We start from the raw sequence: 13,509 nt of genomic DNA, 5'->3' as shown, positions 1-13,509 counted from the left end.
AGTACATGATGCTTATCAAATCTGCCCTCCCACTGTTCACTTCCTCCTGCCACACAGCTATGAAAAATCTTTTAGTGGCAGCCTTACCTAATGGCTTACAGCAAATACAACACGCAGACCTTTACAGGAGACTAGTCGGCATGCCCTCATACTTTGTTTTTTTTGTTGGTCTAAATCACAATCTCTTTCATTCAAAGTAAAGTATCTGCTGATCCAGTGTTTACATGTTCCTACATAATAACACCGCACAGTAGGCCTATAATAAAATTTGAGTTGCAGTCTTCCAATGGTGTTTTATTGCCTATAGTGTTCTGTTGTTTTTTCTATAATATCTGTGGAGAGAGGGGGTTGAGCTGCTGTGACAGTTTGGGGCAGACTGTACATTTGTGCGTGAATGAAATACTGGAGTTCAAATGCAGTTTTACAGCAACAGCAACCGTTTAGAGACGTGCACCCTGTTTCTTTAGAACAAATCTGGTTAAAACCTATTTAGTCATATGTTATTTGTGTGGATACCGTATCATTACAATTGTTGGTCTGCTCTTTATTTGCTTGTGTTGCTGCATGTTGGGCTAAAACAATAACCATTAATTTGTTGGTTGATCGAAAGAAAATTAAATAACATTTTAAGTACTAGATGATGATTTGTCATTTATTAAGTATTTTGCCTCTTCCAGTTTCTCGAATGTCAGGATTTGCTGTTTTTTTCTAGGTACTAGATTACCTTCTAGTATTGCTTTTTTTTTTTTTTTTTTTTTTTTTTAAGTGTGTAAAACTGCAGCATTAGCTCAATGGTCCAGTTGCTCGCAACATAATATGTTAACAGTGCAATGGGATGTTTTTTACAGTAGGCTCAGATTGCAATTAAACAATGGACCAGTGATCACTTATTAAGATTATGTATTTACGGTGAGTATTTGCACTGTTCAGTATTTCATTGCATATTGCATATAACCCTACTTCTAGTTATTAATAATTAGTGCATGACTTGGTGCTGATAACAGTCACAGAGGGAACCAGATGACCAGAACACTCTTATTAGCAATGTCAACTGTAGACGTTTTTGTTTGAATGTACCATTAATTAGTTGGCATTAGAGGGATGGATGTGTTATGTCAAAATGCAAGAAAACAGGGCTGACTTCCTGCATCTCTGTGTGTGTGTGTGTCTCATCCTAGAGATCTTAACTTCAACAACCTGATGGTTTTTCCCAAAGCAATAGAGGCCCTGCCCAAACTCAAGGAACTGTAAGTATATCATCCTGTTTCTTTTCTGTGAGGGAAACATTTTGTACTAACAATAAAGTCAGGGACCGGTTAACTCATCAGAACGTGAAGGGGATCTTTAATGTCTTCTCAGTTTTTATGTGATTAAAAAAAAGACAAATGTCTAAAAAAGTAGCTTTGAAATAAATACGAGGAAAACTAGAGCACAAATACAAAGTAGCAAAACAGTTGAAACCTGCCCTCATTTTTCGTGACTCTCAGAGAATTGTTAAAATTACACATCTTATGTGGTTAAAAACATCCTATTTACATAGAGATATATTGGGAGTAAAAAAAAAAATAATATATTTATTATAATATTATTTAATCATTACTTATTTAAGCTCTCATCTATTGGGTGTTGGGTGATTTGTGTTTTTATTTTGAAGGCTGAAAAAAGCACAATTCCTACTTCCTGTTGTTCTTGAGGAGCACATTCATTATTTAATGAAAATATTATTTAAATAAATTGACAGAACTCAATTTCTGTAGCAGAGATTGGAAGGTAATTGACACCTCCAATTTGTGCTTGGTTGGTTTAACTGTGTACAGTTTGCCTTTTGCATTATTACTTTTATAGTTTTTATTTTGCACACGTCAACTTAACTTATTATGTAATGGTTTCATATTGAGCAAAGTTTCTTCATGCTGTCTCCGTGGTGTTCTTCCCACAGCGGGTTTCACAGCAACGACATTGCTTCCATACCTGAAGGGGCCTTCCATAACAACCCCCTGCTGCGAACCATGTAAGGTCAAACTCACTGACACTAGCACACTAATAACTCACATTTGTACAAATGCTACTATGCACAGTGTACAGCAATGCAATCTGATAAGCACACATACTGTATTCTGTAGATGAATGTCCAGAAGATGGTGCCATTCTCGCATAGTAAATGATTTTGATTTGAACTGTCCCCCTGTGCTCTTTTTGCCGTCCCAGACATCTTTATGACAACCCTCTGTCCTCAGTGGGTGCTTCGGCTTTTCAGAATCTGTCTGACCTGCACTCCCTGTAAGTCACACTGTCAGGCATGACTCATGACAAATTAGTGTTAACAAGTTTTGTTTGAACCCTTATTCCTAAACTCTATTAAAGGGTCCTTGTATCTTGCATCAGTCATTCTGACTCGTGCTTTGATGTTCCTGACTTTGTGATTTTACCATTTGTTTTTTTTGTGTGTATTTCAGGATGCTGCGTGGGGCCAGCATGATGCAGGACTTCCCCATCCTTACATGGACTAACAGCCTTGAGAGTCTGTGAGTGAACTTTCACCATCTGTTCCTGCTTGTGCATTTGTGTATTTCAGGAGTGACGGATTAGGTTTTTTCATTTTTTTTTTTTTCCAGAACCCTGTCGGGTACCAAAATATCGTCCATCCCCGCCAATCTTTGTGAAGACCTCAAGTTGCTTCGGACGCTGTAAGAGACTTTTTTTTCCCTGTCACCTGCAGCAGTGTTTAAAATATATTTACTACGGGCACCTGGGTAGCTCACCTGGTAGAGCATATAGAGCTTAACTCCTCAACGTAGCAGCTGCAGGTTCGACTCCAAACTGCAAAACTTTGCTGCATGTCATTCTTTCTCTCTCATGTCTTCAGCTTTCCTTTAAAAATAAAGGCTTAAAATGCCCCAAAAATATCTTATAATGTATATATACACACACAGACACACAGACACACACACACACACACACACACACACACACACACGCACGCACGCACGCACGCACCACACCAATCACACTACAAATAATTACCGGGAAATTGTCCCAAAAAAGCTTGATGGGTATACTGTGTTTTTAACACTGTTACAGAAAGTTTCAGAGACCACCTATATCTTACAGAGTGGGACGTTCATTGTAAATTGTCCCTGTTATCTAATTGTTGAAGTGGTTTGTTTTCATCAATCAGAGACCTGTCCTACAATGAGATCAAGGAGCTACCATCCCTCCAGGGCTGCGTCCGGCTGCAGGAGATGTGAGTGTTGAACATGTAGCAGTCAGTGCACAAATTATTTCAGACCAGGATGGTTAAAAGACAGATTCTGTCATAAACCTATATTGTAAAACTGAACAACTAAGGTAATAAAGGTAATCATTTGCTTGTTTATAATTTGTTAAAATCTTGTTTTCAATCTACAGAAGTTTTCAGCACAACCAAATTCAACAAGTTGACAGGGGCACTTTCCAAGGTCTCTCTGCTCTCCGTTTACTGTAAGTCTACTCAGTCACACCCTCCGTAATATAAATAGTAACACAACCTGGATGCTGTAAAAACAAACGTTTTATGGCTGTGATTTTACAGAGACCTGAGTAGAAATGCAATCCGAGTTATCCACAGAGATGCTTTCCTCTCCCTCACTGCGCTCACCAACCTGTGAGTATGATGTATAGTGTTATTTTGCCACCTTCCATATAATATGTAGATAGAATAATCTTTTCATTTTTTGCAGAGATTTGAGTATGAACTCTCTCACTGTGATTCCAACAACTGGACTGAGCGCGCTCAGTCAGTTGAAACTCTCAGGGAACCCGCAGATGAAAAATGTGCTGACTGCGAAAAACCTGCCCAAGCTCAGGTGAGGAAGAACTTCTGTTATCTGTCGTGTTGCATGTTTGGTTCTGACTATGTAGTTGCAACGTCCCCCATTCGATTACTGAGAACCTTTTTATTGCGTGTGATCCCCAACCTTTCTCTCTCCTCGTTTTCTGTCTGCTCTCTACTGTCACGCTCTAATACAGGCACAAAATGTCCCCAAAAATATTTCAAAAGATTGTGATTTGTTGAATGGTAAAAGGAAAATCAAGCTACATTGAAATAACAAACTTGTGTATAATGACAATAAAGGCATTCTATTCTAAATAATCAGCAAAAGAGACATTTCAATGATGTTATAAACTGGAAAATGTACAAGGGTTAGCTTCAAGATTGGAATAAATCCCTGAAATCTTAGTTTTTAAAGGAAATATCACATCATTGCAGGATGTAGCCCATGGCATGCACACAGTTGGCCAATTTTTTCAGACTGATTTCTGGCCGTCAAAATTGAGCTATACTGGTGAGGCTCTGCATAGCAACACCAGGCCTCTGTGGCGTTGAGGAAGTCAGGATTTTCTGAAGAAGGTACCGCTACTGATAAGTTCAGTCAGTGTTCAGTTTCCATACCTTTTTGTTTTCCATGGGTTGTGAGAAAGGGAACACATCTCTGTGTTTTATAAATATACAGATTTTTATATGTATTCTTTGTATCTTATCGTTACACTTCTTAAATTGCCTGACATGTCTTGTAATGTATGTACGCATAAATATCAGTTTCCCCATGTAAAGTATTTCTTCTTCTAACTTTTTTCACGCGGAAATACTTTTCTCATGATGCGAGTGTGCAGTGTTCTGCATCTAAAACAAATTGGCTGTATTACAAATATGGCAGGCACTGTGACTCCAAAATGGTGATGTAGAAAACACAGCGTAGATGCTGTGCTGCACAAACTTGAATCAAGCGGTTGAGTTGTTGTTAATCAGTACAGCAGATGGACTGGAAGCACTCACCAATGCTAACTTTGTAAACAATATCATTTGGACTAATCCTGTAGTGAACGAAAGGTCTAAAAGAAGATTATAATATTCTATTCTAGCTGTTTTTCTGTCTGTTGTGATTATATGTTTATGGCAGACTGACAGAAAAAACCCCAAAACAAACAGCACCTCTTCTCCTACGTTTAATGAGAAAGCCAGCTGAAGTTTAGACACGCTATGGAAACATCCAAATGTTATTTTTGAAAAAAATCACAAGCCAACTATTTGCAGATAAACACGTTATTTGTGCTTTTCCAGCACCATCTGTATTATCAACACTGGACCTCAGCAAGATGCTCACAGCCTTTTTAAATGACCAATGTTTGTTTGTAGGTCCATCTCTCTCCCTTATGCCTACCAGTGCTGTGCATTTGTTGGATGTGACTCAATGACACGTTCTTCCGAGGAATATGACGTGAAGAAATCTACAGGTGGGAATGCTGCAGTCAGAGCCTTTTCTTTGACACAGTTGACATGTTAGCTAAACTTTTGGGGGGAGTTTATTTACATAAAAGCAGCTAAAAATATTAGAATGTTTCACATGAGCCTTCAGATACATGAAGGCATACTTTGAGTGTTCATTCTCCACCAGTTATCGGATGTAAATGTTAGACGTATAACATTTTTGTTATACGTCTATACGTTATACTTTTTGCCTTTTTCTTTTAGCCACTCTGGTATTTACCTGCTTCAGATATGTACGTCTGTAATTAGTTTTTTTAAAAGTAGTGACTGTATACAGAACATGAATTTCAGGTTATGGAAGGTGTAATAATTAAATAACTATTGTAGATTGTTGTATAGCAGAAACAAGAATTTAGAAAGTCACACAAATGTACTTGTTAACATACTTCTTGATGTAAACACCTGACTCCTTTTTTTGGCCAGGCTGCTATCTTGAAACCAGATTGTTTTTTTCACATTTGCATCTCTTACATGACATTTTTTATTTTAGGCGAGGAGGATGTGGAAAGAATCTCAATGATCATGCATTGCTCTCCTTCACCAGGTAAGCATCAAACCGCTTTTTAATGTCTTTCGTTATGGGTTTGTGTTAATGAGGTTTGAAATAAATTAAAAATGAAAATTAAGCCAAATGAACTATTAACTTTTGTGCAACCACATTGTTTCTGTCTTCAGGAGCCTTCAAGCCTTGTGAGCACTTGCTGGGTAACTGGATGATTCGTCTGACAGTCTGGTTTATTTGCCTGGTGTCGCTGGTCTTTAACAGCCTGGTGCTTGTGGCCACCTTCTCCCCAACACACCGAGCCGCGAGCCATTCCCACTCCCTCACTCCGTCTCTCTCCCCAGCCCGGCTGCTGATGGGGCTGCTGGCCCTGGCCAACCTGCTCACAGGCCTGTATGTCGGCGTGCTGATCGTGCTCGACGTTGCCACCTGGGGCTCGTTTGCCGAGTTTGGTGTGTGGTGGGAGATGGGGCCTGGCTGTCAGGTCACAGGAACTCTGGCTATCTTCTCATCTGAGTGGGCAGTCTTGTTACTCTCGCTGGCAGCTGTGGAGCGCAGCGTGGCCGTGCGGACAATTCTTGGCAAGGTGTTGATGTCACCCAGAAGGAACGGCGGCAGCCATCGCGGATGTTGGAGAGGAGATCGACGTTTCAGCCTTGTTGCAGGACTACTGGGGCTGCTGGCTGCTGCTGGAGCCTGTCTGCCTCTCCTGACCTCCAGTGACCAGTCCGCCTCTCCTCTCTGCCTGCCCTCCGCTGGCGGAGAGGGTCCAGCTCTGAGTGTTACAGTTGTTCTAGTGCTGCTCAACGCGTTGGCTTACCTGTTCACTGCAGCTGTGTACACCCAGCTGTACTGCCACCTGGGCAGGGTGGAGCTGGCCGATCCAGAACAGACAGGCGCCCTGCGACACGTTGCCTGGCTCATCTTCACCAACTGCATCTTCTTCTGCCCCGTGGCAGCTTTCTCCTTCACCCCTCTCTTGACTGGCTCTACAGCCGGCGGCCCAGAGATCACCAAGTCCGTCATCCTCATTTTCTTCCCACTGCCTGCATGCCTGAACCCAGTTCTGTATGTGTTCTTCAGCCCGGCGTTCAGGGAGGACTGGCTGAGACTACGCGGCCGCAGAGGAATGACCAGGGAGGTGAAGGCTGGCGCTGAAAGTCACGGAGATGATGGTGGCGGAGGGTCTGAGCTCACAGACGACGGTTCCTCCACCCACCTGGGCTTTGACTGTGGGGTGTACTCACAGCTTTGTGGAGAGACGGTTATATGTGATCAGTGCGAGGCTGCGCTGCATGCCAGAACATGCTCTTCTCCCTCGTCCTCCACGGTCTGTAGACACTTGGTGAAGTCTCACAGCTGTCCCACCCTCCTGGCGGGAGCTGCAGTGTGCCAGCGCGCTGAGAGGTTTTGGGCAGACAGCGGCACACCCTCTGCTCAGTCTGAGTACGCAGACGAGGGGGACTCATTTGTGTCAGACAGTTCAGACCAGGTTCAGGCCTGCGGCAGAGCCTGCTTCTGTCAGAGCAGAGGCCTTCCTCTGGTACACTACTCGTACAACATACCTCGAGTCAAGGACTAAGGACGCTTCAGAGCTCCAGTACGTCTGTGGGCACAGATCTCTCTGTCATGTGAATTTAGATCCTACAAGAATATATAATTTTTTTTTTTATATCGAATAACAAAATGTGCCAACTAAAAGACTATTCAGCAAGCACTTATGTTTGTAATTACTGTGTAAACAGAGATGCAACCAATCATTTAAAGGGAACTTGGTATGCTTTATGAACTTAGAGACCACGTGAGCTGAACTGAGCACATCATGTTACAAACTAGTCGACAAAGCATCTCGCAAAGGAAAATCTTGCCACCAGTGCCTGCCTCTTGCTTTCCTGATGTTGCGAGCCTCAATGTTTGTGTCAAAGGTTTTGTGATTTCTCTGTTTTAGCTGTACTTATAAGCTTTTTTCAATTTTAATGGTTACACATCTTGTCTGTTTTCAAAGCTTCTCCACAGCAACTGTTGATGTTATACTTTGATTTTTTGTTTTGTTTTTACATAAATGTAGCAAATGTAATAATCATTTTAGATGTTTCTGTGTGAATGTAACTTTTCAGGTGGTCTTCACCTACCAGAGCGGGAAACTGTAATGTCAGCAATAACTTTTGCCATGCCTGCCTGTGATCGTAATCAGTGTGAGAATAGTATAAGTAAACGCCAGTCTATAATAAACACGTCTTTGCTTTAAGTTACTAAGACTGAGAATGTGATAAACGTAGCAGATATCACTGTTATAGCAACAGCTGTGCTTGGTGGTGGTGAAAGATGTTATTTATTGTTTGAGCAGCAGGACGGTGGAGACAATTTCAGGTGGCCTTTGAATGATGAATATACAATATACCCCAAGCATTCACCAAAACTACAGGACTTCTCCTTGTTCAATTCTTCACCAAAAATAGTACACACATAATACAGCTTTGGGTCATTATTGTCATTAGCCTCAAAGATAATTCCAGTTATACTTTTTAAATCTGGGCCTTATTTTCTGTCTTGTTTGCTCTCATGCTGTCTGATTTGTATAAAACCTTTTTCTGGACTGCAGAGCTGCACTTTCTATTTGTTGTTGGGCAATGAGACAAATCAAACCCAACAAACATTGCCTTTTCAGTACCGTAACACTTAAATCATTTAATAAGACCTGCTTTTATCTGATGTTTAGATTTTTGTCTGACAGAACAATTAATAAGTGTTGACTGTTGAATACAGTGTGTTTAATAAAGCGTAGACTGTTTCCTGTAAATAAAATCTGCCCAACATTGAACAAAGGAACAATTTTACATTTTGGGAAATACGCTTATTTGCTGTCTTGCTGACAGTTGGGTGAGAAGGTTAATACAACTCATCACATATCCGTAATCTGCTAATGTTTAGGCTATAGCCAGCAGCTGGATAGCTTAGTTTAGCATAGGGAAACAGCTGGCCTGTTTAATTTTTTCAAAAACTAAAGGATTGATACAAGCGAGATATAATGTATAAACTAATGAGCTTTAAATGCTCGGGTATGCAACCTTTGGACAGAGTAGGGCTAGCTGTTTTCCCCTGTCTTCAGACTTAATGCTAAGGTAAGTTAACCTGCTGCTGGTTTTAGCTTCATATTTAGCATACATAAATGAGAGTGGTATCACTTTTAAAATGTAAATCTTTGCACAAAAGCACATTTCCAAAAATGGCACTAAAGAAAAAATTAAACTTTGGTTTCATTTTGCTCCACAAATTGTAGAGGTTTGATGAACAACAAGCAACAAACAGGAAATCCCAAAAACGAAACTGTATTCATACAAGTTGAACTTATGATAAGAGGAAAGAGGAAAGAGAAAGCTGATGTACATTTCTGCTTGATTTAAAATCATCATTAAGTATCATTAAGCATAATTTGGCTTGTGAGTGACAAATTAAACCCATGAATACCGTCCAAGTTAAACACATGAATGTAATCCCACTCTTACACTTCTTTCAACCTGATGTGAACACGCCTCCAACGTCGCCTTCCTGGCAGCTAACCTTAACCCTAAAGATAACCAATGCCGCGCTGCCTGGAAGGAGATGTTGGGGGCAAAAAACACCAAACACAGCTCAAGAATGGCAGCCAAATGAGTCAACAAGAAGTATGCAGTGCTAAAAAGTGTAACATGGAGCATTATATTTGAAATATGGGTAATTATTATTCAATCACAGATATTTAAAGAAGTATCTGCATTGTGGCATTACTTTTCTGCTCTACAGTGCAATAATTAGCAACAGTTTGACCCCAATAAATGGGCACAATGGTATAAAAGTATGAAAATAAGGCCTATATTTAAACTAATTCACTGCCTCCAGTGTCTTTCCAATACAGTTGCATTGTACACTCTTACTGTATGTTCATTTAAGTCTGTTATTATTGTACAGGTCACCAAAAGAGCAATTTATATAGATGTATTTTTTTTGTAGATGTATTTCTACCCTGAGAGCTGACCTGAGACTGCGTGTGACGAGAGATTGATGTTTGGTGTTTTGGAGCATGACTGTACACATTATAGGTGGATACACCCTCAGAGCCTGTATCCACAAGTGTATGTCATGTGAGTGCTCAGGAATTTAGGCAATGTAGGGAGACGTTTTCTCCCACCAACAACACTTTCTTGTGTCCTTCTAATGCACCATTTCATTTGAATCTCTGAATTTTTATTTCTGTTTTCCATGGAGTCATTTGTCTCGACCGGGTATGTAAATTCTTACACCAACCAAAATGTCCGTTGATTGTTTGAGATGTACCATCTGGTGAAAATGTACAAATATTTTAGTAGGTTGGTTATTGTTTTGTTTTTTGTATGTGTATGTAAATTATTTGATTAGAAAACTAGTAATCAAGAATGGGATGCTAACTAAGGAAGCTACCTCCTCGACTGCAGTGGCTACCAGCAGTGCTTTGTAAAAGAAAAGTCTGTTTTCATCTGTCGTGATTCTTTTTGTTTGCATTCTTAGCTTTTGACACGTGGTTGTTCAACATCATTTTAGATAGGTGCAAATTGTGGGAGGAATCTTTGTACTGTATACTGTGATTATTTTTTTTAAACCTAACTATAAACTATGAAATTACTTGTTTTATCTTTTTATAGATACAGACTTGCAGAATAATACAGATTATAAAAAGAATCTCACTTAATTTCAGTTCAAATTAAAAATCTTGTTTGTAGTTTTTCATGTGCGATCTCCCAACGTTGTTTTATTTTGTTCAAGTAGATAACAAAAATTCTATAAATTGTGAATGAATAAAATTGGAAGAACACAACCATTTTTATTTACATTGGTGTTAAAATTAAAACACTGCAGTGACCATAATCTTTATCAAATATGTTATCATATTTGTGAAAGTATTGTATTTTTATTTTGTTTAAAATTTGTCATATTACATCTATCTGGCTAAAGCAGCTCTGCCACTTTTAAGTCGCTGCACAGATGATCCCTGAGATTAGAGATAATACAGAAAAATTGTTTATTGCAGTATGGCATAGAAAGGTCAACTTGCCTGGAAATGAAAATATTGGCATATTTTTTTCTCCCAGCAGAGTTCCCTATTGTCTCTGAATGTCAGTATGACCAATCAAAGAAGAATTTACTACAGTGGTTGGATAAACTTTGAACTCAGTGAGGACTTATCGTTCTACTTACCAAACCTTTGATACATACTCCAAACTAAGTACCGTCAAATAGTCTGATCACTAAAGAGAAATTAAGTAAACATAGTTGACGGTAAAGATAATGTGTCTGCTCAGAACCATCTCCCAAAAATCAGTTTTTAGCAGCTAGGCAGTCCAGCACTTTGGTCTAGACTGAAATATAATATAATATGATATAAAATAACAACTTTTGGACAGACTGCCATGACATTTTGTATAGACGTTCATGGTCCCATGCTTAAACGAAGAAATAAGATGGTGAACATATAAGTTCCTATTAAACATCATCGTGTTAGCGTTGTCGTTGTGAGCATGTTGGCATACTGACATTCCTTAGTGGAATGTTATTCAGTTAATTTATCCAAGTACAATATTGAGCTACTTAAGTATTTACATTTCATGCTAATCTGCAGTCTGCTTCTTCCCTTTTACTCCACAAGAATTTATATGACTGTTGTAGTTATTTTGCAGGCTCTGATTATTAATACAAAATTTGAATTAATAAATAATGCATTTATTCGCCAAACCTATGCCAGCTGCAATATTAAAGTGTGTACATTAATGCATAAAAAGTACTTTTAGTTTTGTACTTTAAGTGTATGATGAAGGTAATACTTTTTTTCCCTTAAGTAACATTTTGACTGCCTTTAGACTTTAACTTGTGACAGAGTATTCTACACTGGTGTTGCTACTTTTCTACTACTTCTTCCACCACTGCTAATGTTAGCATTTAGCTTAACGCACTGCTGTGCCCCACAAAGCTGCTAGCTGTAGACTTGTTCTTGTTAAAATAGTTTCAGCTGCAAAGCCCTACTGTTTTGTCTAAATGGGACCTTTCCAAGCCTGTTGAAGACCCTTTGTGCTGTTTGATGGAGTTTCCTTTCAACTCCAGTCATGTTGTCCACCACTGCTGGCTCCCTTTACTCGTGTAGTGAGCTGTAACTTGGTGATGAGTGAGATACAACCTATGGGGTTGTATAAAGAAACAGACGTGCCATTTGAGAAGTCCTGTTTAGCTTTGAACCATGTCGCCTTTTCACTTGTAATTTATGGATTTGGGTGAATCCCTGTGTCAAAACACCTGGCAAAAGTGGAGGCGCTGTAAGGCATTCGTCATGTATGTTAATACTGGCCCGGTGACATGTACAAAGGCTCACTGGATCTGTTGCAGCTGTACGTTGAGAGGACACAGGAAATATTTACATTGAAGGCATCAAAGGAATAACTGAGGAGTGATGTTACAGCAGCTCCCGCTCAAAGAACACCACCATGTGTTCCTCTTCACTCTCACATGTCCCCAGTGGTAGAAGGACATCATAGTTATTCTAGCCCTTTACACACATCCGTCTGTGGCGTGCACATTAGGCACATGCCTCACACCTCTGGCTTTAGCGAGGCTTTGTTACAATAAAACTAAGCCCTCAACAACTCTTGTCCATTCCTCTGGATCTCTGAGTATCATTGGCATGCTCTCATTCATTTCCTGAATGCCACTGCTGATAAAGCTATCATGAGGGCAATTTTACTGGTGTCCACTTGTGCACCACTACTGACTACACTGTAATGCACTACATGATAATATGACAGAATGAAATCACTCACTTGTGTTTTTGAAGCATATATATTGACCTTTGTAAGCACACAAACAAATCCAAACACTACAATCCATTTCTTTAGATCAGCTGACATAAATGAGAAACAAGATAACATTGCTACCTTCTTTGACTATTATGCATATTTACTAGACACAATTATCCATTAATCTCTTCTACATGAGAGTAGAATTCAGTAATCCAGTGCTACACGTGATACTAACACAACAGTGACGAAAATGCAAGATGATTCCAGAAGATGAAAGTGGTGCAAACACAAAAAAGGATTTGGGTTAAACAGTTTGGGAGGCAGGCAAAGAGTTTCTCATGACAAAAAACAGTCAACATGCAGAAGACAAATCGATCTCCTCTTCAGCCATCAGCTCCAACCTCCTCACTTCTTCTCTTCTTTTGCAACTTGAGCTGCAAGCCAGCAACACAAGTCAAGATTTAGAGGCCTTGATAAGTCAATTGCACAAAGTTACATTTGTAGCACGATTTTCAAATGCAAATACATATTTTTCAACTGTGTATCACTATGGATTCTTTTTGTATAAAAAATAATTAAATTGTATATGGCCGTGTTGGCTCAGTTGGTAGAGCAGGTGTATATCTACATAGAAGTTTATGCCTCGACGCAGAGGTCCGGGGTTGGAGTCCAACCTGTGACGATTTCTTGCATGTCGTCCCCCTCTCTCTCTCCCTTCCCTTTTCTCACCTATCTGTCCTGTCAATTAAAAGTGGAAAGAAAGCCCAAAAATACCTATAAATCACCCCCTAAGTTGAGATGACAAAATTATTTTCAAACCTATTTACATGTCCAGCAAACATCTTTTAGCCCCACTATGTCCGCTAGCTAGTCGCTAACGTCTGTCTGCTGTTGGTGCT

At 39.7% G+C, this 13,509-nt stretch overlaps 2 protein-coding genes across 2 annotated transcripts in view; one reads left to right on the top strand and one right to left on the bottom strand.

Moving 5' to 3' along the window:
- The window catches only part of lgr4 (leucine-rich repeat containing G protein-coupled receptor 4), a 33,900-nt gene extending 25,570 nt beyond the window's left edge, over positions 1 to 8,330 (top strand). The window contains exons 7-18 of the mRNA XM_032508141.1: positions 1,179 to 1,247; positions 1,940 to 2,011; positions 2,209 to 2,280; positions 2,457 to 2,525; positions 2,616 to 2,687; positions 3,179 to 3,244; positions 3,409 to 3,480; positions 3,572 to 3,643; positions 3,720 to 3,845; positions 5,177 to 5,274; positions 5,799 to 5,852; positions 5,984 to 8,330. Coding sequence (XP_032364032.1) covers positions 1,179 to 1,247; positions 1,940 to 2,011; positions 2,209 to 2,280; positions 2,457 to 2,525; positions 2,616 to 2,687; positions 3,179 to 3,244; positions 3,409 to 3,480; positions 3,572 to 3,643; positions 3,720 to 3,845; positions 5,177 to 5,274; positions 5,799 to 5,852; positions 5,984 to 7,392 — 2,251 coding nt within the window. The 3' untranslated portion in view covers positions 7,393 to 8,330. The remainder of the gene's footprint in view (positions 1 to 1,178; positions 1,248 to 1,939; positions 2,012 to 2,208; positions 2,281 to 2,456; positions 2,526 to 2,615; positions 2,688 to 3,178; positions 3,245 to 3,408; positions 3,481 to 3,571; positions 3,644 to 3,719; positions 3,846 to 5,176; positions 5,275 to 5,798; positions 5,853 to 5,983) is intronic.
- A 4,183-nt stretch (positions 8,331 to 12,513) lies between these two features.
- Positions 12,514 to 13,509, bottom strand: part of mybpc3 (myosin binding protein C3) — a 39,692-nt gene continuing 38,696 nt past the window's right edge. Inside the window, 1 exon segment of the mRNA XM_032508006.1 lies at positions 12,514 to 13,044. Coding sequence (XP_032363897.1) covers positions 13,016 to 13,044 — 29 coding nt within the window. The 3' untranslated portion in view covers positions 12,514 to 13,015.

This window comes from Etheostoma spectabile, chromosome 1, assembly GCF_008692095.1.
Source record: "Etheostoma spectabile isolate EspeVRDwgs_2016 chromosome 1, UIUC_Espe_1.0, whole genome shotgun sequence".
In the NCBI taxonomy this organism is placed as follows: domain Eukaryota; kingdom Metazoa; phylum Chordata; class Actinopteri; order Perciformes; family Percidae; genus Etheostoma; species Etheostoma spectabile.
The sequence above is the reverse complement of the archived record's forward strand: the minus strand, read 5'-3'. Positions and strand labels throughout refer to the sequence as shown.